The 24134-nt window shown below is 39.2% G+C and overlaps 1 protein-coding gene across 1 annotated transcript; it reads left to right on the top strand.

The window, feature by feature from the left end:
* Positions 1-7349: 7349 nt before the first annotated feature.
* On the top strand, positions 7350-23795 carry aspa (aspartoacylase). The gene is made up of 6 exons (XM_036579906.1): positions 7350-7758; positions 11114-11309; positions 13244-13337; positions 14635-14742; positions 19100-19209; positions 20927-23795. The coding sequence occupies exons 1-6, from the start codon at positions 7517-7519 to the stop codon at positions 21122-21124; spliced, it is 948 nt and encodes a 315-aa protein (XP_036435799.1). The 5' UTR covers positions 7350-7516; the 3' UTR covers positions 21125-23795.
* Positions 23796-24134: the final 339 nt, after the last annotated feature.

Here is a 24134-nt window from a genome sequence, read left to right on the forward strand (position 1 = left end):
AAGTGCTTCCTAAACATGAGCTGCCATGATCAGCAGAGGACAGCAGCAGTGGGGACTATGGGTCTCAGCCAATTGTATGCTAACATGTCCAGGCTGAACAGATGGATTTGACAGAACCATAGACAGCAAAATGGAGTCTGCACTGGCAAACAAATCCACTGAAGCTGTGGCATATTTGTCCCATATAACCTGGATTTAGACCATTGAATACAGTTGGCATCCTCCTAGAGTGAGCCCCCTGGGGAGAACGATTGCTCAGGATGGACAGGCATGTGTCTCACGGTGGGACAAAACAGGGCAAGTGGTGTGCAAGGCAGAAGGAACCCACCATAGCAGCAGCAAAGAACAGACAGACTTCAGTGTTGAGTGAACAGGACACAGTTAATCTTCTTAGGACTCCTCAGCCTGACAGAGATGTGTTGATCATGACCGTCTCCTCGCATTTTCCAATATTCGTAATGACATAAAATTGCTATCATTTTTCAGAATTATATAATTCCAAGAAACCCTTAGAATTGAACAGCAGTGTGTTTCTTTTAATGTTCTTCTGCTGAGAAGGCAACAAGCCCTGGCCTTGATCGTAACAACCATAACTCTCAGATCCACATGCACTGGGGGCCACTGGCAGAACTGCAGCCTGTAGTTCTGTGAAACTTTTACCAGGACTCTGGATCCACAGTCAGCACAGCCCACTGGACCAGGAGGGGTAATTGAAAGGCAGTCATGCAGTGGAGGGCGTGAGACTGTTTTAAACCAGCTTACGGTTGGTTTCTCATCTGGATAAGAAGGCTGGCCAAAATTGGAGCATGGCACAGAATTGCAGAATCATGGCAGATGTGACTGTCCAGTGATGAGGTGGCCTCTGCGGGGGGTGGTGTAAAAATGCCATAATGAATCCACAGGGAATGATCCGTGCGCCTGCAGTTCATGCCCAGGCAACACAGGCTGGAATGAAGGGACTCATCTGAGGAAAGCACGAGAGCTTTTGCAGCTCTACACTAAGGGTATGCTTTCCTATGGAGGTATTTGTGTTGCAAAACTTGAGAACTTGTAGGACCTGATCTGAGAACTTGTTGAATAAAATCTGTACTTGTATTTTTGATCTGAGAACTTGTAGAATAAAATCTGTACTTGTATTTTTAATGTGAGTACTTATAAACTAAAATTTGTATTTGTAGCTTTGATTTGGGAACTTGTGGAATAAAAAATATGAACTTGCATTTTAAAATTTTCACAAGCAGAAAATATACTAAGATAAATACAAATATATTTATTTGTACACAAATACATTTTTGGCTCTACAACCACAAATTCGAACTCACAACCTCTTAAACGTAACAGCACAACTTCACATCTGCCCGCCTTGACTTTTGAACACTTCTCTCAGTAGATTTGCTGCAACACTGATTTGTGCACTTGTAACTGCTTCACCGAGGGATTAGAGATGGGGCAGGGGCAGGGGCCGGGGCCAGTGTGAAACGTTATTCGTGACCAATCAAAGGAACTTATTTTAGCGTGAAAAAAAAAAACTGCACACCGAGACGCAGAAAACCGAGCTCTGATCTGCCTCCGTCAATAAAGGCACACCAAACGACCGTTCGTTTGTTTTATCCATACTGCTTTGCTAATAGTGCAAGCATGAAAAATGACATTAAACAATATAAGAAATGATCACAATAGTCGCTTGGTGAAAACTTGAATTGTAATGATATTATTTAGCTAATTTAGTTAGCTTACTAGCGATGCTAAGTTCATCCAGACACATTACAACAGAGTTTGGCCTGTCATAGAAATTCTAAAGGGTAGCTAGCCAGCTAGCATAGACTGCTGGATAGCTGTAGCTAGCTTGGTGGTCACCAACTTGGTTCCTAGCAATCAGCCCTGCTGCAGAGTTCAGTACCAACCCACAGGTTGTGCAGATAATTTTTGCAGTGTACAGTTTTGCACTCACGTTGATCAGTAGGATTAGGTGTGTTAACTAGATTAGGTTTAGAACAGAACTCTGCAGGAAGGAAACTGGATCACCAGGAAAAGCATTGATGACCACTGCTGTAGCCCAACAGCTATAGTATATATAGCTAGTTTATATAGCTTGCTATAATGCAGTAGTTATATTCACTTGGCAATGAAGTCATATGTGTTTAACATTTGCAGCAGTCCATTCGTAGCCAGATATCTTTTTGATTTGTGGGGCGGGTGAGAAATCGTCATAGCTGTATTACAAGGCGTAGCAGCCCACACCCATGCTGGAGTAAGCCAGCCCATGACGGAGGCAGATCAGAGCTCATTTTTCTGCGCCTCTTTGTCCAGGTTTTTTTTTTACGCTAAAATAAGCTCTTTTGATTGGTCACAAATAACGCCTCACACTGGCCCCTGCCCCCGCCTTGTTTCATATCCCTCAGTGAAGCAGTTACAAGTGCACAAATCAGTTTCGCAACAAATGTACTGAGAGAAGTGTTGCAAAAGTCAAGGCAGGCAGATGTGAAGTTGTGCTGTTAGTTTAAGAGATTGCAAGCTCGAATTTGTGGTTATAGAGCCAAAAATTATTTTTTGTACAGATAAATATATTTGTATTTATGTATATATTTGTATTTATCTCGAATCAAAACTCCAAGTACAAATTTTAGTTTACAAGTGCTCACATAAAAAACACAAGTACAGATTCTATTCTACAGGTTCTCGGATTAGGTCCTACAAGTTCTCAAGTTTTGCAACACAATTACCTCCATACTTTCCATACTGTAATGACCCAGTTCATGGTTGATAGTACTCTCGCTGCATTACATACCACATATAAAACGAAGACTCAGTAAGCAAGATCTTTAAGTCATTAAGTTATTTATTCTAGATAACATATTTACACATATAGTCAATGTAAGTGACGTTATGTGTTGAACAAATCTAGGTAACATTAGTAGCTGTTAGCAGGCTAGCACAGCTAGCTGTTTTGCAGCAGCATGTTAGCAGTTAGCTAGCTGCTTTGGACTCTATATCAGATGAATATAGAGATGGATATTTGATTTAATTATTCTGACAGTTTGCACCTACAAGCTCATCCAGTTTATGTATCACATTTTCTCTTAGATAGCTACAGGGAGATTCACTCGAAAGAGGCCTCGAATATTCTGTTGTAACTCCTGTTAGTATGAAGCAATCTGGACCAAAAAATACACCAACTACATACCTTGACGTATGTGTAATCGACATGAAGGGGTACGGGGGTTATTCACCTGAAGTTGCAAACAGAGGTTAAACATCGCAACAGCTGTGTGGCGCCTACCTCATCGCTCCGACACAGGGGCATCCCGGCTTGTTCGAAGCTCCATATACTGAGGAGCTCATTGCACGTTGTTTTGTTCAGATTGCTTCGTCCTAGCGAGAGTTATTACAGAATATTCGGGGCCTCTTTCGAATGAATCTCCCTGTAGCTAGTACTCATTGAATGAGTTGAACAGTGTGTTTAAACATTAGCTACTCTTTACACTGATCTGTGTTACGACATTCCTCTATCCGCGTTTATTTCGCCTTGACTGATAAAACCAACCAATTGAAATCTGAGCTGTTGTACACTGGAAGTATTTTTTAAGTAAGATTTATAGATAATATTGTTGAATATAGTTTATTTGCTGTTTCAGAGCTAGCTCTTAACACGCCTTATGTGAGGTAAAGGGATGTTTTTGTTTTTTGATAGGTCACTGTTTATAAACCAACGCTTTTCCACCTGAATGTGTGACATGGTTGTCTAAAACAATAAATTGAGTATGATTTACGTTTTTTTATTGATGCAATTATTCATAACAATTATAACACACATCACTACAACATACATCACTATTACACTAAATGGGTAAATTAACAGCAGCAAACAAGCAAAAAAACAAAATAGATAAATAATAAATATCACAATGATAATCAGACATTGTGGGAATCAAAATATGTTGCAAACATGTCTATGAAAAGTGTTGCTCTTCTTATAATTTATCAGTTTAAGGGAAGTAATCCAATGTTTCATTTCAAAAATGACATTTTAGGAATTCAATTAGAAAGTTTATGAATAAAATGCATTCAAGAGCAGTATTGGATATTAAGTAATAACACTTGATCTCTGTCACTGTAAAGGTGTGAGTTTGAGGTACAGGAGAAAAAAGAAATAAAATTAGCTGAGACCAGAAAGAGATACAAAGATACAGTCATAAAACAAGCGAACTACTGATTCACTTTCTTCTTTACAAAAGGTACACAATTCATCTGTGTCTGTACGTTCTGACAAGAGAGAATTACAGGGATATATTTTATGAATAATTTTGAAATGTATTTCACTAGTCTTGTTGGGAAAACAAAATGCGTAAGGAAGTAGCCAAAAACTTTTTTTAAAATAATAATGAACAGTTTTCTATTATTTATGGCTATCATTAGTATCTGAACTGTCAACTGAAGCAATGAAGGACCTTTTAGAACTTAGAACTAAGGCTTTGAGGTGGACAACAGATTCTTTAAAATAAGTGCTGTTTGAGTCATAGCATACAAGAAGAACACACCACTTGTCTTCTAGCAGTATCACTGAAGTGCTTCAGTCATTTTCCCCTAATATGTAAATACAGTGAGACTGTAACCATAACACAGCATTGAGTAAAGGTACTTACCAAAGCGCCACTGGTATCATTAACTTGACTTCTACTTCCTCTTCTTGTTTCCTGTGGTTTTGTATGTTGCAGACACTGGCAGACTGTGCACTGACAGGCTAGATATGAGTTCATTTAGGTTTGTACTTGATTGCTTTTGTTTATCCTTGGGTTTCCTGGGTGCTGTTCATTTGTATTTTTTAAGGTTAAATTTGATCAATTAGATTTGAGCACTGAAAATTTGAACCTGAATATTTTTTTGAATACTAATTCATTGAAACAGAATTGTGAAATCTGAAAAATAAATATTTGAATATACTTCTAATAAGTAAAGACGTGGTCTGGAAAACTCCATCAAAATCCACTTAGACGCCTCTGACTTTCATATTATTATTTCAGGCTTTACTCGCAGCAGCGCAGGCACACCATATCTTATTGTGTTTATTACTCAATACTTCTACTTCTTTCAATTTTAACAAATAAATCTTACATAGTGCAGGATTAAAACTTCATTGTATTGTACGAGCAAGCTTTCAATTCTGAGAAATACAGAATTTATTCATTTTTGTAGTTTTATTTGTAGTCTGGACAATTACTAATTATACCTCATCAAAAGAAAACCATAATACAGTGTTACTTATTTTAAATAATGGCAAAAATGAATAACCTAAAGGATACAGTATTATTTAATCAACATAAAATCATCTCAGAATGAACAATATATACAGATTGGTTACAAATTTAGAAAAAAAAAACTTAATAAATGACTTGAGTGCAGATGCTTCCAGGCAGATGTACTGCATAATAAAATTAAGCACCAAACATACTATCATGCTCTGTATGTAGTGCATGGTCATGCCAAGCTGACCTCATTTATGGGCACGAGGAAAAGAGGAAAAGTGGCTTTGAAAGTTGGTTTGCTATTGAGGCACGGATGACAGGAGCTTCAGTCATGAAGACTGCTCAACTGGATAATGTTTCAACAGAAACAGTGACTAAAGAGACATCTGCATTTAAATCTATGGAACAGACATCTGTACATTTGGTTGGAAACTGTGGTCAAAAGAGCATATTCGATGACCATGATGCTTGTGCATTAGTGCAATATGTAAGGAAGAACAGATGTCAACGCAGGACGTGATCATAGAAAAGTCTGTAGCTACATAGGGAAAGATATTATGGTGAGGTTGCAGTGCATAAAGGCCTTATTACAAAAACAAATACACATTTGAGAGTTCAGTGGTGTAGAAATCATAAACACTGGTCTACAAAGATGTGGAAAACAATGATACGGTCAGATGAGTCATCCTTAACCATATTCTCCACAAGTGGGATACAAGAAGAAGTGCATGTGAGAAACAAACAGTACAGGCCTGAATGTTGGACCCCAACAGTGAGGGAGCCTGGTGACCCTGTTATGCTGTGGGGTTCATTTTGCTTGCATGGTTTGGCTTGTTCCCTTAGATCAAGGGTGTACAACTCTGGTCTACGAGGGCTGGAGTCCAGGACAGTTTGGTAGTTCCCCTCTTAAAGACGCCCACTATACCTGGCAATTAACATGAGCAAAATCAGTTGTGTTTGAGCAGGTAAATCACTGAACTCTGCTGGACATTGGCCCTACAGGACTGGAGTTGTGCACCCCTGCCTTACAGGGAAAGGTCACACTGCAAAAGTTATTTGCACTCAGCACTTTCATCCTATAATGAAAGGTTCCATTCTATACTGATGGAAATGGACTTTTCTGTGATAACAATGCCCCATACACAGGACAGGAGGGGTCACTGTTTTTTTTGGAAAAATAGTGTTTCACCCCTCCTGAACAGTTTCAGAGACTTGCAGAATCTACGCTAAGGCACACTGAAGCTGTTCTGGTGGCTTGTGGTGGACATTTTACTGAGACACCTCATGTTGGTTTTTCCTTTAATTAGTCACTTTTTTGCAGAAGCAAAACATCCTACACGTCACAATTATATATCAGTGGTCACTAACCCTTCTCCTGGAGATCTACCTTTACCTTCCTGCAGGTTTCATCCCCAACCCAAATTTAAAGGGAAACTGCATAATTAAATGGTTGAGATGTAAACAAACTCATTCAGAGTGGTTTGTCGTCTGAAGTGTTTGAGATATATTATTTTGTGATAGGTTTTGTATTTTAATAACCATTCATGGTGGAGAGATACATGCAGGGTGTCACCAAATAAAACTTATTTTTTAGTTCTGTGACTATTTTACCGTCACTGACATTACATATAAAAAACCCTGAACATGTGTTGAACACTGGTGGTTTTGGATAGTAAGTAAAATAGCTATATTTGTGTTGTAGACATGGCAAGTCTGCATGTTTACAGTGAACATCACATCAAACCACTCTGAATGGCTCTGTTTACATCTCAAGGACTGAATTATTCAGAAATTTTGAAAAACTGGTGGAATTCCACTTTAACACTCCCCATTCAGCCGAACTTCTACAGATCAGGTGGGGTCTGCAGTAAGGTATCTTCAGGAGCAGTGCTGGTGGCTACTGCTGTATATATTTCATCATTAATACTAGCCTTTTTTCTCCTCTTAGTATGGAAGCTGAGGCTGAAAAGCTGGACACTATCAGAAAGCCTTCCTTTGTGCTGGATACCAACGCTGTGTGTTTGTTCCTCTGTCCGAGCAGTGGGAGGGGCATGGAAGCCCAGCCCACCGAAGCCTAACGTAGTCAACACAGCGGTGTTATGCCCCGAGCGTGAGCATGACAGCCGAGCGGGGCTGTTATATAATACCAAGCTCATCGACCACAGGACCCAGTAGTGGACTCTGACAGCGCGGTTAACTTGGTGGCGCTGGACCCACCTCGGCTCTAAACTGTTGCGTTCCTCAGGCAGAACCTCCGCAGGTGACAGCTCGCCATGAGCTCGCGCGGTAACGCCTCGTGTTTTCCTCAAGCCGAGCGGGTGGCTATCTTCGGCGGCACGCACGGGAACGAGATGTCCGGCGTCACGCTGGTCAATATGTGGATGAAGAACCGCGCGGAGATCGAGAGGAGCGGAGTGGCCGTCAGAGCCTTCATAACAAACCCCAGAGCCGTGGAGAAGTGCTCGAGATACATCGACACGGACCTGAACAGAGCCTTCACTCCGGAAAACCTCAGGTAAACACACTGGCAGCTGGTGTTCCGGCTAGTGTCACTCAGCCCGCTGCTCCGGCGGTCTGAGCCTGCTTTAAATCCTCTTAGCGAGGTCCGGCTTGTTTTCCTCAGCGGAGAACAGCGCTGTAATCTGGGGGCGCTGTTCGCGATAACACGCGTTAAAGGGGCTGTACTTCAGACTCTTGCAAAACTTCGCTGCTTGTCCGTAGAAGCTGCCAGCACAGCCAGCGTGGAAGAAGCAGGGCAGCTGCACAGCTGATCTCAGCTTGACATTTTAAGTCGAAAAACGTGAGTGAAACGTGACTTGCATTGCTGACTGGAACGCTGTGCAGCTGAGAACGTGCGCTCTATTTATGGGAGGCTACATTAAAGGCTAAATATAGCACATTTCATTGTGGTTTTCCTCAAGCCTAGTCTTTCACAGCTTACTAACAAAATATCCACGGTCCAAGTGCATTCTAGAATTATTGGAGGAAAGGAATATATATATATATATATATATATATATATATATATATATATTGTAGTTCTACAATTACAGACTGTAGTCCATCTGTTTCTCTGCATACTTTGTTAGCCCCCTTTTACCCTGTTCTTCAGTGGTCAGGACCTCCATGGACCCTCACAGAGCAGATACTATTTGGGTGGTGGATTCATTCTCAGCACTGCAGTAACATTGAAGTGGTGGTGGTGTGTTGGTGTGTGTTGTGCTGGTATGAGTGGATCAGACACAGCAGTGCTGCTGGAGTTTTTAAACACAGTGTCCACTCAATGTCCACTCTATTCTACTCCTACCTTGTCAGTCCACCTTGTAGATGTAAAGTCAGAGTCGATAGCTCATCTGCTGCTGCACAATTTGTGTTGGTCATCCTTTAATCCTTCATCAGTGGTCACAGGACGCTGTTGGCTGGATATTTTTGGTTGGTGGACTATTCTCAGTCCAGCAGTGACACTGAGGTGTTTAAAACTCCTGATCCACATGTGTGTGTGTATATATATATATGTCTATGTATAAGATACCCAGATGGATATTGTAGTCTGTAATTGTAATTGTAGAGCTACTTACCTATATGGTAAGTGGAGCTGACACAATGCAATGGACTATGAGCGTATATATATATATATATATATATACTGTACTGCAATTACAGACTACAGTTTCCATCTGTTTCTTATAAATGTATATGTAAGCAAACTCTCCGTCAAAAAAATTGAACAAACACTACACACAGTTAGTGTTTTATACTAATACTAAATGTTTTTCAACTCCTGTCCCACACAAGCTATAGACAAAATCAGACTAACTACAGTGCAAGACCTGGTCCCACCAGATGAACATCACTTAAAAACTTTCTTACGAGAGAGGAGAAAATCAAGCTCCACTCTTGCTTCAGATCTGCAGGTGTTTCTGTCCATCTTTCCACTGTGAGAAGACAGCTCAACACTATGAGTGTGAAAGGATGTGCAGCTGTCAAGAAACCCTTACTGAGAAAAGGAAATGGACATTAACGCTAGAATGCCAAAACTGGACATCTGAGATGAGTAAGATTTTATGACCTGATGAGTCTAAAGTTGCAATTGGGATCACTTGAGTTGTGAGAAGCAGAAAATGCAACCAGCTTCTAAGACTGAACTTTGAAAGTGTGGTTGCAGATTTCTTTGAAAAACTGAAAGCAAGTCTCCTGAAAGGAACACAAGCTGTAAAAAGGCAAAAGTGGATACAGTCAATAGTGAAACATTTTATAATATATTTAGTTGTTGAGGCTTCTGTGTAATTTTCTGTTAAATATATATCTACTGCTGATACTGATAAATAAGTAACTTGTATTTAATGGCTGTTTTGACTGGAAATGAAATAAATGAAAGGTCAGACTCTATATTTTGCACAGGGCTCTATGTTAGACATTAGGGGATCATGTTAGACTTAAGAGGAAACTGGATGCCACCTAAAGTGTGTCATGGTAACTGTATTGTTCTGTGAAGTTCCTGAAACTCAAAGCAGGTTATAAGAAAGCTACTCACTGCAGTTCCTATTATGGCAGTATTGAACACAAAAGTCATGTCATTTAACGTGAACTTACATTTTGATCGTCTCCATGTTCACCAGCCAAACTCTCAGTTAGGCGCAATTTGAAGCAAACAATACACACAATTAGTGTTTTATTGTTTGACTGCTTAGAAGTGCTTTGAGTACAGCTTTGATGCTTTCCATTTGAAAAGGCAAAATGATGTACTCACCATTCATCTGGACCGTGCAAAGCCTTTGAAAGCAGGGTGGTAGTGATGAATCGAGGTTGAGGAAGCTCCATTGTTCAGCTCCCCAGCACTGGAATACAATCCACCCTGCACAGGGCACATATGTTAGAGTGTATGCTGAAAGGGCATTTTGTCTTTCTGATTTGCATGTTGACAAAGCATTTGTACAGCCCGTGTGGTCTCTTTCAGGTTTCTCCATCCCAGCACCTGTTATCTATATAATTATTTATTAATGAGAAGATACAGGTGATAAATGTATGGTAGATCTAGAGCTTCACTTTCAGGAGAGAATCAACAAAAAAAGCCATATTTGCAGAAAATCATCAAAGGTCTATTGCTGAATCTGCTGATTTATCTTTTCTCAACATACAACACATCTGTCCCTAAAATGCAGTCAGAACAAGGAGCAGCAGCACAAACTTGTGTTCCACTTTGTTTTTGCCTCCTGCGACTGTAGAAGCCTTTATAAAAAGTAGTGGGTTTAGTGGGGCATGAAGGTTGGACAGTGGGGATTTGCCCACATTAAATGATCTAAATGACGCTGGGTCTGGTGTAGGGTATCTTTACCATTATTTGTGTAGTTGTAAACATTTTGCTATTTCAAAAATCCAAAAATGTTGCATTTTGATCATCATTTAATTAGATCTCTTTCAGACTTCATCAGTATTTATGACCACTTAAACCAGGGGTGTCCAATCTTATCCACAAAGGGCCGGTGTGGCTTCAGGTTTTCACTCTAAACAAGCTGGAGCACACCTGATTCCACTTTTACTCAGCTGGTTTCAGTCTTCAAACTGCTGATCAGGTGATCTGCTGTTTGTTGGAATGAAAACCTGCAGCCACAGCAGCCCTTTGTGGATAAGATTGGACACCCCTGACTTAAACTCATCATTTTAAATTACAATGCTTGGTGGAGTGTAATTTTCAGTCTACATTACCGCCACCACTTCAGTGCAAAACTAAACAAGTAAACGTTGGACACCCAGTGTCTTGCCTGATCTGCTATATTTGGGTCACTTTGTATAATGTGATTAAATTGTGTAATGTAATTAGATTTTTGTTTTGCACGATTTTTGGATTAACAATGCGGATCTTTCCACAGCACACCCAGTGGAGACGGGCTACCATATGAAGTTCAGAGAGCCAAGGAAGTTAATCAGATCTTTGGGCCCAAGGGTAGCCCAGACGCCTATGATGTCATCTTTGACCTCCACAACACCACATCCAACATGGGCTCCACCCTCATCTTGGAGAGCTCCACAGACCACTTCAACCTTCAGATGGTGCACTACATCAAAGTAAGAGCTTCAGCAGCTAAAGATGAGTCATCTGGCACAAGTTTCTGTTACACAGTAACATTTTACAGGAGTGCCATGGCTTTAACTGTGAAAGATTTAACTTCAGTGTCTGTTGAAAAAGTTGGGAATGAAGGAAACAGAAGAAGAGTCACATGTCAGTTTTATTGTTGGGGGAGTATTATTTGTTTTTATTTCACAGCTTGTTTACACAGTTTTCCAGCGAGTTCACTGCCTTCCAGCAATACCTTCTTCATTCGTATATATGGAGTTGAACTTTACTCTCTGGCATGGGCGCAAATCCTATATGCTACACTTTTTGCATGGTTAGCAAAACGTGACTTACTAAAGAGGTTGAAAAAGTTCTATAAATGTATGTCTGGATAAGATTAGTCTTTCCTTTATCTACACACAGTTCATGCTGAACCACACCCAATAAATTCATTCCTAACAGTTTCCGCAAAGTTGTAAAACAGGTTTTCAGCTTGCTGTAGTTATTAAAATCTCTTCTTTGCCTTCAGCATAAGGTGTCAGAAGAAACACATTATGCACAGAAATGCAGTTGATGGAGGGAGTGTAATTAAATGACTTTCACGGAAGCAAGTTAGCAAGTCACGTCCATCTAAAGTATAGGAAACATGCATTTTGTGCTGATGGTAACCCTCAAGTCTGCCCACCAACATGCTAGAACCATGAATTTTATATAGAAACATGTCATGCTTTAATGGATCTTTGCATGGTGAAATTGTACTTGATTGATGGAGAACATATTCTATATGATTGTATATAGAACATATTCTACCCAAAAAGGGATCTGCTATTGTTACGAAGAATGTTTTTTAGTGCTATATAGAACCATTTTCAAGAAGTTTTTGTATTGAACCATATACAACACACTATCCATCAATCTGAAGAACCATTATCTTCACTAAAGAGCCCTTCAATAACCCATGTTGTACATTAAGAATAGTACAGCTCATGTATAACAGAGAGTTGTGTAAATGGAGCAGTCCCTCAATGAGTCAAACTTAAAATTATTTTTAGAAAAGTACTTTAACCCTATCAAACAAACGCCTTGCTGGCAGTCCAGTCAGAGAAGCGAATCACCTCTGTCACCAGAGGAGTCACAGTACATGCATGTTAACACTGGCCACAGTAAAACATATCAGAATCAGAACGTAGAATCACAGCTTTCTGTGTGCTACTGTGTTTACTATCACTGTATAAAAGACGCATGAGGCTTCCTTTATTACTGAATGCACTGTGATCAAGTGAACACACAGGCTCATTCAGAGAGCAGTTTTCAATGGTAAGACCTTTTTATTGTTTTGTTTAATCAGAGTAACAATAACAATATGTCTGATGTGAAACATATTCCTATTCATATGTTTGCTACAACAGTATCGAGAAAAAGTGCTATTAATGGAGAACAGCAGATTTTTGTGTTTTCTGTATTAATAGCATTGTCAAAAGCATCAGCCAACAATTATTTTAAGTGTCCTTAACCCCTTAAATGGCCAGAACTCAGCAGCAGGTCTGAACTTCTAACAGACTTCTATAACTTAAGAATAACTGTAATTTTGTAGTTCGTGTAATTACTGAAATTATAAGCCTCAGGATGTGAGCCTGAGACTTTAAGGGGGTAATATTGGCTTATCATTGTGCTATCATTTGTAATTAAAGAATGTAATTAAACAGCAGCTTGTGCTCATGCTCATCTTAAAATGGTCATTTAAGCAGCACTTTGGGCACCTAATGCGCTTAATTCTGGCTCCCTTGTCTACCCAGTCCCTGTATTTGTTATAATGTTTAAGTCGCCCATTTGTGTATTCCAGTATTCTTATAAAGTTAGCCTTGTGATTTGAATAGCAGAGGCCAGTGGGGTCAGTGCAGTGTCAGCTTACAGGGTCACCTGTGTGTGTGTGTCTTCTGTCCAGAAAGCCATTGCTCCAGAGAGCTGCATGGTACTGCTGAACGAGCACCCTCAACTCAAGTATTCAACCACCCGCTCAGTGGCCAAACACCCTGTAGGTGAGTACAAAGTCCTGAAATATTCAGCTGTTCAAAATCTTTAACACCCTGACTCAGCCACTTAAATCAGCTAGTTAACCTATAGGGGGTTAACAAATTTAAAGATTGACAGATCTTTTTAAAGATTGTCAGCATTGCCAAAGCTTTTGTTACCTTTTTGTTACATATGTACTAGTGGTTCATGATATATCGAAAGTTTAGTGCTTTTCCTAGCACTACAATGTGGTAAACAATTCAGTGCTTTAACTTTTGATATTTTCCATTCTTTCACATTACATTGATATTGTATTCTGCCCGTAGGTGTGCTAAGTTGACCCAAATCAACAAAGTTCAATGCTTTTTCAATACTCTAGTGTGTATATTCTAACATTCTCATACTTTAGATTCTTTATTTTAAAAAGGCCAACATTACACTGGTGTTGTATTCTGCCTGTATGCATGCTAATTTTACTCAGATGAACAGAGATGACAAAGCTTTTGTTACTTTTTTCCATATGACTAATGGTGCACAATGTATCAAAATTCATTTTTCAATAATACAGGGTGATAAACAATTTAGTAAACTGTCAATACTTTCCATTCTTAATTTAAAGGGGAATTACACTGATTTTCAAATTTTCCGCATAATCATTATGATGTAGCCATAGCCATTTGGAATGTTTTGATGAGTGCACCATTCTAGAGAAATTTACAGAGTCATTGCCTGATGCCAGAGACATTGTTATACAATAGCTTTAAGCATTTGGCCTAAAATGTATTTTTAAAATGCATACATGGTGGAGAGGTCCATGCAGAGTGTTGTAAGGCAAAACAGTCCTCAAATAAAACTAAATTTTTCTAATTTACCACTATGATACCATTATCAACATTACATAAAACACTCAGAAGACACATATAGATTCACTGGTCATTTTGGATAGCAAATAAAGTGCCTGTGTTTGAGTGTAGACATCACTCCTGGTTCCTATCACTTACAAAGAAGTTCAAACTGGTAAGTTTCTCTACCATGAATTTCCAGAAATTCCCCTGTAAACAGGCCAACATTATGTTAATGTTGTATTCCACCAGAAAGGAACACTAATTTGACTCAGATGAGCAGAGATGCACTCATTAAACTTAAAACATACAGATGACAGGTACAGTTATGCTTCTAGACACAATCATAAGATTGAACAATGCTGTACTACACAAAATTTGTGGCAAACCTTGACACACTTTGACAAACCAAAGCAGCTTGTGTTGCCTGTTAGTGCTGAGCTGTACAATGTACATTACAGGTATGTGATGTGTGTTTTAGGTCTTGAAGTGGGTCCTCAGCCTCAAGGTGTTTTGAGAAGCAATATCTTCGAGTCCATGCGGGCGATAATGAAGCACGCTCTGGACTTCATCGAGCTGTTTAATAGCGGTAAGGTTAATAAAAGCTAATCAGGGATTGGCATACCAATTACCCAGCGAGCTGTTATGTTCCTTTGGGGGATTATCATAAAGAAACAATGGGTTTGAGGGCCAGAAATATTAAAATGGTAAGAAGATTTGTGCCCAAATCTTTATGCTGTATTAACAGCAACGTTAGCCTAACCATGTCTGTCAACAGTACAGAACCAAGTCATTGCATAAAACAAATACATCACGCATCATGCAACAGAGCTAATAAGCTACTGTGCGTCCGGATGGTACGTTAGTCATAACATACAGAAATTCAAGAGACTTCGGCTTTACAAACATCCTTACATAATTTGCACTGAGACATTCCCTTGGTCAACCCTGTGGTCAGCTGTGTCACTACATCAGTAACGAGTGGCATTTTTTTCTGAATCATAACTGCACATTCAGGACACTGAGTCAGCATGCTTTGTTTTGAGTTTGAACTTTAGAACCTCGACATTTATACCTTTCTGAAGGCCAGTGCTTCCAAGCCTTTGCTCTTCTTTTTTTTTTTTCGCTGTGCACTCACATGGACTCGATGCAAAAAGGCGACCTCGGGCAGTCACATGTAACGTCAGCTGTTTCACCCTCTCAGAACACACACACACACACACATTTAGACCCACACACTTTTTGTCTGTCTTCTTTTTTAAACGGAAACATGCAGTTTGAGCCAAGGCTCGTCTGGTTCTGCCTCTGTGTCTGCTGAATAGAATACTTGTTGGAAGTTGGTTAGTTTCCATGTCATTAGGAGCGCGTTGAGTTTTGCAATACCGCTGTAGCGTGCAGGGGCCACGTTGTTGTGGATGAATGCTTCCCTGTGAGAGCTGCAACGTGTTTTCCACTTGTGAAAGTTTAACCGTGTGGAGGCCGAAGCAACAAGCAGAAGAACAATAGAAGAATATGGAATAAAAGGATGGAAAACACTGCTAGCTGTGATACTACAAGGATTTTAAAGGACAAGAGGCCTTTTGCAGCTGTTGATGATACAATATGATCCACTGATCTCTAAGACGCTGAAAACCAAGGCAGTGTGCTCTTCGGAGTCTTTGTCTTGTCCCCTTTAACTCATTAAAATCTGCCCCAGAGTTGTAAAATCAGCACAGCTGGTTCTAACTACTAAGTAACATAGCCATCTGCTTAGGGCCCTGCGGCCACCAGGGGGCACCTTAACAACGTCTTGGTTATTACTGTAAGCAAGGGGTTACGCTTGTAAGCCGACACTGAGGCATTGAGGGGCCTTTATTATCAATTAAGACAAAGCAAGTGGTTCTGCCCCCTTTATTATCCCCAACACCACCTGCTGCTTGTTGTGTTTGCCTGTCTCTGATTTTGGTCTTGGCAGTTTGCATGTAATTATTAGCTGTGTTTCTCCTAATTATTATTCTACCTACCTTTGTTTGGTAATGATTAGTTGATGGATTTGCCTGCATTTTGCTCATCTGCCTCTTAAAATTCATTCAGTGAGGCAACTTATCAACATCTGACTCATTCAATTTTTTAAAGAACAAATGTACCACAAGAGTTCAATTAGAAAACAAACTAATGTTTTATCGAAATAAAAAAATTATAGCACTGAAATTATAGCATGGCTCGTTTTGGCAAATCAAAAAAACTGACGGCACTACTGAATGAAGAGCAGTTTAGGAGCCTAAAGAGCTGACTATTGGTCAGATCTTACTCACTGATGAGAGCAAGAATGCCCATCACTTATTTCTGTTCATATACTTGTTTGATCAAAATAGAAGTTTGTTACACAAACAAAATAAAAATCTAGTTTCAACTTTATCATCATTGTCATCATCATTGAGAGTTCATGATATTAAAGGCAAAGAGTAAATTAAAAGGTGGCATGTAGTCACTTTTTGCCATCATTGCCAGCATTAAAGGGTTAAAATCTTAACTTTTACTTATTTTCTAGAATGATTCCATTGTAAAATACAGTGCACGTTGTAAAATACATTTTTGAATGAAGTAAATTACAGCAACACAATTACTTTCGTTCAGTTTAGCTACTTTTTGCAAGAATTCTATTGATTTAATGTATGTGACTGATGTGAAACCACTGTACATATCTGAATCAAGCAACCTTTTTCTTAGGGAAGCTAAACCCTTTAACCCTAGACTTATTATTCAGTAACTACTGTGAATTATTTGGTAACTACTATAAATTATTCATTTAATACTGTATGTGATGTGAGACATTGGGGAACTCTCAGGGCTTTCTAGGCCCCCAAAGAATAAGAAACAATACAAAGAATACATAAGAAATAAGATCACAAATATTTGAGTTAGAGATGTTTGATATTTGAGAGTTATTCATTCCTTCTAGATGTTTGCTTCACCTTTTGGTTTACTGCGATTGCATTTACAACATGCACCAATCAGCCGTAAGATTAAAACCATCTTCTTGTATCTACACTCACTGTCCATTTTATCAGCTCCTCATACTATATAGGTGCACTTTGTAGTCCTACAGTTACAGACTGTAGTCCATCTGTTTCTCTGCATATTTTGTTTTCCCCTTTTACCCTGTTCTTTAGTGGTCAGGACCCCCACAGGACCACCACAGTGATGTGGTGTGTTAGTATGTGTTGTGCTGGTATGAGTGGATCAGACACAGCAGTGTTGCTGTAGTTTTTAAACACTGTGTCCACTCTATGTCCACTCTATTAGACACTCCTACCTTGTCAGTCCACCTTGTAGATGTAAAGTCAGAGACGATAGCTCATCTGCTGCTGTGCAGTTTGTGTTGGCCCTCCTCTAGTCCTTCATCAGTGGTCACAGGACGCTGTTGGCTGGATATTTTTGGTTGGTGGACTGTTCTCAGTCCAGCAGTGACACTGAGGTGTTTAAAACTCCAGCAGCACTGCTGTGTCTGATCCACTCATATCAGCACAACGCACACTAACACACCACCACCATGTCAGTGTCACTGCAGTGTTGAGAATGATCCACTGCCTAAATAATACCTGCTCTGTGGTGGTCCTATGGGAGTCCTGACCATTGAAGAACAGAGTAAAAGAGGCTAACAAAGTATGCAGAGACACAGCTGGACTACAGTCTGTAGTTGTAGGACTACAAAGTGCACCTATATGGTAAGAGGAGCTGCTAAAATGGACAGTGAGTGTAGAAACAAGAGGGTGGTTTTAATATTATGGCTGATTGGTGTAGATGTTGCTTACTTAGTGAAGGAAAGCCAGTGTTTGTTATTTTGATATTTCCTCAAATAACCTGCATTTTGTAGGTTATGCCTGTTTGTTTTTCCACAGTTTTCTCCCAGTTTGAACGTATCCAACCCCACCCACTAGTTAAGACTCCCCCAGTCACACAAAACCTAGCAAGCCACCGCATCTTTTTGAGCTGCCATCAACACAACATCATTGGATAGTTGAACGCACTTGGAGAAAAAGCACCAACCGCCAGTTCTGTTACATCAGCTAACAGATGCCTGCACTGGCTAGCATTGCACTGTGTCATAGGGGGAGACAGGGGGCACCCGACTACCCAGAGAGAGCAAGGCTAGTTGTGCTCTCTTGGACTCCTGGCCACAGACCACTAAGGATTGAACTTGTGATCTCCTGATGATAGGGTCAGCCCTTAAACGGTCACACCACTCAGGAGCCCTGGGTTATGGCTGTTAATTGCATATTCTCAGTACATGATGCCATCATAACAAACAGCTGTGCAGTCTGTTAATGTTACTTACAATATACACAGGGAGTCAAGTATTTCACTATTCTTGCTAACATATGGTTCCAGATGTAACATGTAAAGCTATGGATGAGCAGTTTGACTGGATGCACTTCAAGCGAGCGTATAGCATCTAATGGTTTGACTTGAAAAAGACAGGAGTCATCTCCCAGAGTTCACCTAAAAGACTGAGAACTGAGGGCCACTTCTAATAGCTCCACCTCTAATATGAATTGAAGTGCAAGCCCACATACAGACCCTCTGGGTTAAAGACGTTCATTCAGCCTATTTCTTCTTGTGTGTTTTTGGCTGTATGAGGTTATCTGAGAATAAAGCACCAAAAAAAAAAACACCTCCCACAGGATAGTGAGTACAGTCAGTGGCATTTGACCAGTTTTCCTTCATATTTCCTACAGAGCATGTGGACAGAGTGAACCCAACCCTACTGAGAAATCCAAAGCTGAACAAACAGTGCAATGACCTCGCACAATAAACACACCCTTAGATCCAACTGTGTAAAATCACAATACTTCACTGTGAAAAAACAGCTTATTTAATACTCCATTGCATTTGCACATATCTTCTTTGGATGCATTTGTTGTGTATGATTCACTAACCTGCCATGTGTTTTGTACATTTTAAAGGTGTGGAGTTTCCAGCATGCTCTGTAGAAGTGTTCAGGGTGCATGAAAGAGTGGACTACCCCAGAGACACCAACGGCAACATCACAGCTATGGTTCATCCACACCTACAGGTATTACATAATCACGCTGTTCTGACACTGTGATGATGGGGTGCCATGTTTTAACAGCTTCCCATATCTCTGTTGAACGGAATGTATTAGCCATCGCCCGAAACATAATACAGACCTACTGCTCCTTTGAGATGGAGAGAGAAAGAAGGAAAGAGATGCAATTACACAGTGCAATAAGGCTGTCACAATTTATTGATTAAATTTGATTAATCGGTTTAAAAAACTCATCAATTAAAAAATATGTTTTCAATAAATAACAATAATTTACATTGTTAAATATCAATGATAAATTGTCAGTTTGCATGGTAATAATTTTAATAAAATCTTCCATTCATTCTAAACGACATTTTGGGAAAATACTGAAAAAGCTAACCTGAACCTAAAATTGTTAACTGTTGTAACTGCTGTATAAAAGCAAAAGAACACTCAAGGTTGTTTATTATCGTGAACATCACAGCTTGTAGCTGTGATCGAATCACAGGTGTGACGTTATTTACAATAACACGCTCCCTCTTGTGTTCTACTGCTTAAAGCTACACTGTGTCAATTTTGTTAAAATGAAAAGAAGTAGCATTACTGAGCCAGAAGAAAAAAATCAGGCTAAAATATGGCATCTGTGTGCTGCTGCGATTCACCCTGTAAAGCGTGAAATTAATAATTGAAAAGGCGCCAGGTCAGATTTCAGACCATGTCATATGTCTTTATGTATTAACGACACACGTACAGGCTCAGAAAGATGGTCTGACTCGATTTTTAGGTTATATGGATGAAGATATGGTGACAATTTACTTACATCCTTAGAAGAGTGAGTTTGAATACTCTTTAAAAGCGCTCACAATCATCAGATTCATCCGCTCGGGGAAGGGGTCCAAAGCACAACCCACATTACAAAATGTGTTTCCGCACCAGAGAGGTCCCAAAAATGTACATAGTGTAGTTTTAAATGAATATCAGGAGTGACAGTCCTATAATGCTCTGATATCTAGAGAAAATACTCACCAAAATCCCCAAACTGTGTCCAACTGAACTTGAATTAACACTTAGAAGGCCAGTCTTCAGTCTAGATTTATATTATACTGCAGTGTCAGTGGTCAATTTCCATGAAAAACCTGTTAGTCTAGGCTTGGGCTTACTCTTTTAGCCTAATCACAAAGAATGACAATCACAAAGAAAATATGCATATTGCAGTTGTTCAGGGTATTCAAGCTGAACAAGGAAATTATGAAAAGACCCCTTTGTGACAATTTAGTCTTAGCATGGATCCCTTCAATTCTATGGGTGTGTCAGTGGGCCCTACCTACACATTAGTTTCATTGTAGTTTCTGAATCATTAATATCAGTTACTAAATAATAAGACTGCAGTTTAAAGGTTTAAATGAGTTGGGTAAACTTGGATTTTACCTTGAGAAACAGTTTAAAGAAAATCTTGGGAATGTGGAATATATATGTGGAATATGTGGAATGTCCTTTAGTGTTTGTTTGCTGTAGATATACGATGGTGATAGTGGATTTTACAGTGTTAAGAAACTCCTTTGAGTAGGCTCATTGTTTGCTTTCACTGTGAGTGAGTCTCTTAGACGCCCTCTGTGCTCACAGTGACTCAAGTTTAAGCAATTTCCCACCAAAAACATGTTCTCTCTCTCTCTCTCTCTCTCTCTCTCTCTCTCTCTCTGTCTGTCTCTCTCTCTCTCTCTCTCTCTCTCCCCCTCTCATGTAGGACTGTGACTGGGAGCCGTTAAACCCGGGTGATCCAATGTTCCAAACGTTTGACGGCAGGACTATCCCTTATGAAGGTGCCAGTCCAGTGTACCCCACGTTCATTAACGAGGCCGCTTACTACGAGAAACAACAGGCCTTCATCACCACCCGCAGGGAAACGCTAGCTGCCAACGCCATTAGAAAAATCTCCAAATAGCTGCACCAGCTTCCAGTTTCGCCAGCGTTTCACCTTTTAACATTTATTCTTACCTTGATTAGATATATTCTGTCCACAAACAGATAACAAATGTATTTTATTTCTCATTTATTTTATTATTCAGACTGATGTAAGTCTAGTTTACTGAAAAATGACCTATTTGCAATACAAAGAAACGTCAGATTTTTTTAGGTTTGTTTGTTTTGTTACAGCTAACATTTTTTGAAAAGCGAGTGACCACTTCTTTTCATGGAATACTGGACTACAGAATACATTTATATTTATAGTCATTGATTTTAAAGACTGATGAATTTATGCACATTTAAGTCTGTGTTCTTGTACTTTATTTACCAGACTAAACCTCAGGAACACAGAAACTACAAATATCTCACTTGATTTTCCAGCCTTTGTACTGTGTAGTCTCATAACACCTCCCAGCTGGAAGTCTCTCTTCTGGAGGAGGTGAGAGGACGTTTAAAACTAGAGTGATTGAGCTCCTTCTGTTACAGTTTGAGCTTGTTTTGTTTTCATGCACCATAATAGAACTTCTTAAGCTGTGGTCCCTTCCCCTGTGATTCAGTACAAACACACATATCAACCTGAAACCGCCTTAAAATTAGCAACCACAAGAAAACCTCTCAAGATATCTGTGTAAGACATGCTATGTGTCAACATCTTTAAACCGCAGGCTTATTATTCAGTTATTAATGTGAAGGTTTGTTACCCAGTATGTAAGAATTTTTCAGTAACTAATATATAAAATGAGTGTTTATCATTATGAGAGTGATGAATAGAAGATGTTTTAAAGGTTTTTAAACCTGATCTCTATCTGCTGCCTCTGTAATACGGTGGATTAGCACAAATAATCGTTTTAATACAGTGCACTTTATTTAGTATATGAACAGAAAGCCTGTTGACTCAAAAGGCACTTTGTGCTCCTGCCCATTGGCTTCTATTGTAAGTGCTTTTCAAGTCTTGCGGCTTTTGTGTTCTTTTCTAAGTACAGGGCAATTATCATCTGTAGTAAAGAACTGTACACTGCAGATAGGAATGAGGTGCAAAAATGCTTGAGTATTTCTATGAGGGATTAAGGGTCAAAGGGGAATTCCATCAATTTTTCAGAATTTCTGCACAATTACACCTATAAGATGAAAACAAAGTCATTCAGAGTAGTTTGATGTGAAATGCTCCGTTCTAGACAAAACTTACCGAGTAAGAACTGTTCACAATGGTGGTGATGGGAACCAGACCTCCAAAGAGTTCCCTGTAAAAGCTACACTATCGGGAAAAAAGGTACTATACTTGCACTAGGGTGGTATGTTTTTCGTACCTTTAGTTAGGGAACATAATTGCACTCCATATACCCTGTCTTGACTCCAGGCTTTTTGTTTTATTTTTCTGTTATTAAAATATTAGGTTATGAAAAGATACATTGGAACATTTTTGCTGGTCCATTCAGCAAGAAAGTTTGATACAATTAAATTTAAATTATGCCAAATTATAAAAAAAAAAAAATTAATAAGCAACCAAAATTGGGATACAGGGTTTTGTTTTGACAGCGACGATATAAAGACTTAGAGGACATGAAGGTTCACTGGTTGTTTTGGATAGTAAATAAAATGTCTGTTGTAGGTGTGCAGACATCACGATCCATCGTAACTGTCAGTGTTATTGTAACGAAATCAGAGTTGGTTAAGTTGCGCGACAGTGACCAGTTCACATTAAAAAAACTCTGCATGACTGTTTACATCTCAATTAATGAATTATCCAGAAATTCTGAAAAGACACAAAAATTCTCCTTTAAGAATGACCCTGAGAAAGTTCTCTACCTGTACTGTTGTTTGTGCATTAATCTGCATCAAAGAAACTGCATTTTCTGATCTGACCCTAATGGCCCACTCTGTGTGGTCCAGATAGAATATGGCCTATCTTTTGTGTTCACATGGAAAACAACTATGTAATTTTTTTTTTTGTCTTTTTTGTGGTCCACTGTCTGTGTACTTTTGGGACTGCCCAAAACAGGGAACCATCTTCCAGGTTTGAGTTGACTGGTGCTGTCTTGCCGTTGCCTTAAGAACATGCTGTGATTGGATAAGTTTTCGTCAGACAAGTAGAAATGGAAAAAATGGATATGTACAGTTCAACCATTTGGTGTCTCGTAGGAACAGATGGAACAAATGCTCCTTTGATCGTATTGTGGTCTTGTTATCGTGTGATAAAATGTATACCTCGTGCTTCAGCGCTCCACAGAACCTGAAAGAAGGGTTGACTTCAATTGTTTGTGCTCATTGTGAGAAATTGTGTGATCTTTCCACTGTGATAAACTGCCTGTTTTTACAAGACCTCAAAATCTCCCTCCCTTTAATGTGTCATATTTTATAATGACAGATTTTTAACCACAAAGCTCTATATGATCATACTGACCTATGCAAAGAATATTGTATTTTCTTTATGTGGCACATAGTGTCTGTTTCTAGGTGCATTCTGAGGTGTAGTGCTTAGCGCTCCTGGACAATCAAGTTAAAACATGTTAAATGTTAAATATGTATGATGTATTAATGTAATATTTGATGATTCTATATTTGTAAGTTACAAATTGTTAGTCCAACTTTTATTACATTGATTAATTATGAGTAAATCATTTGTAATAAACTTGTATCAGCTGTCTGTACCTTGTTTGGTTTTGTATTGCTCATATATTTAATAGAAAAAATGAAAAATGAATATTTTTGTGTATTTACATATCCCAGCAAGGTGGGGTACATAAAAAATGAAATTATGTAATGAATTTATCCATATATTTATCTTGCCATCTGTTAGACATAGCCAGGGAATAATAAAACATTCTATATTTCATATACCAGCTCTTCAGGTTGTACTCAGGAACAGTTTTGTGCAGACCGAAGAACACAAATTCTAAGAAATCCAGGAAAGAAACAGGGAAAGCAATTGGTTGCTAAACACCTACCTTATACTTCTTCTCAATGGCCACTTAATTATAAAACACCTG

Source organism: Colossoma macropomum, unplaced genomic scaffold, assembly GCF_904425465.1.
Source record: "Colossoma macropomum unplaced genomic scaffold, Colossoma_macropomum, whole genome shotgun sequence".
NCBI classification, from domain to species: domain Eukaryota; kingdom Metazoa; phylum Chordata; class Actinopteri; order Characiformes; family Serrasalmidae; genus Colossoma; species Colossoma macropomum.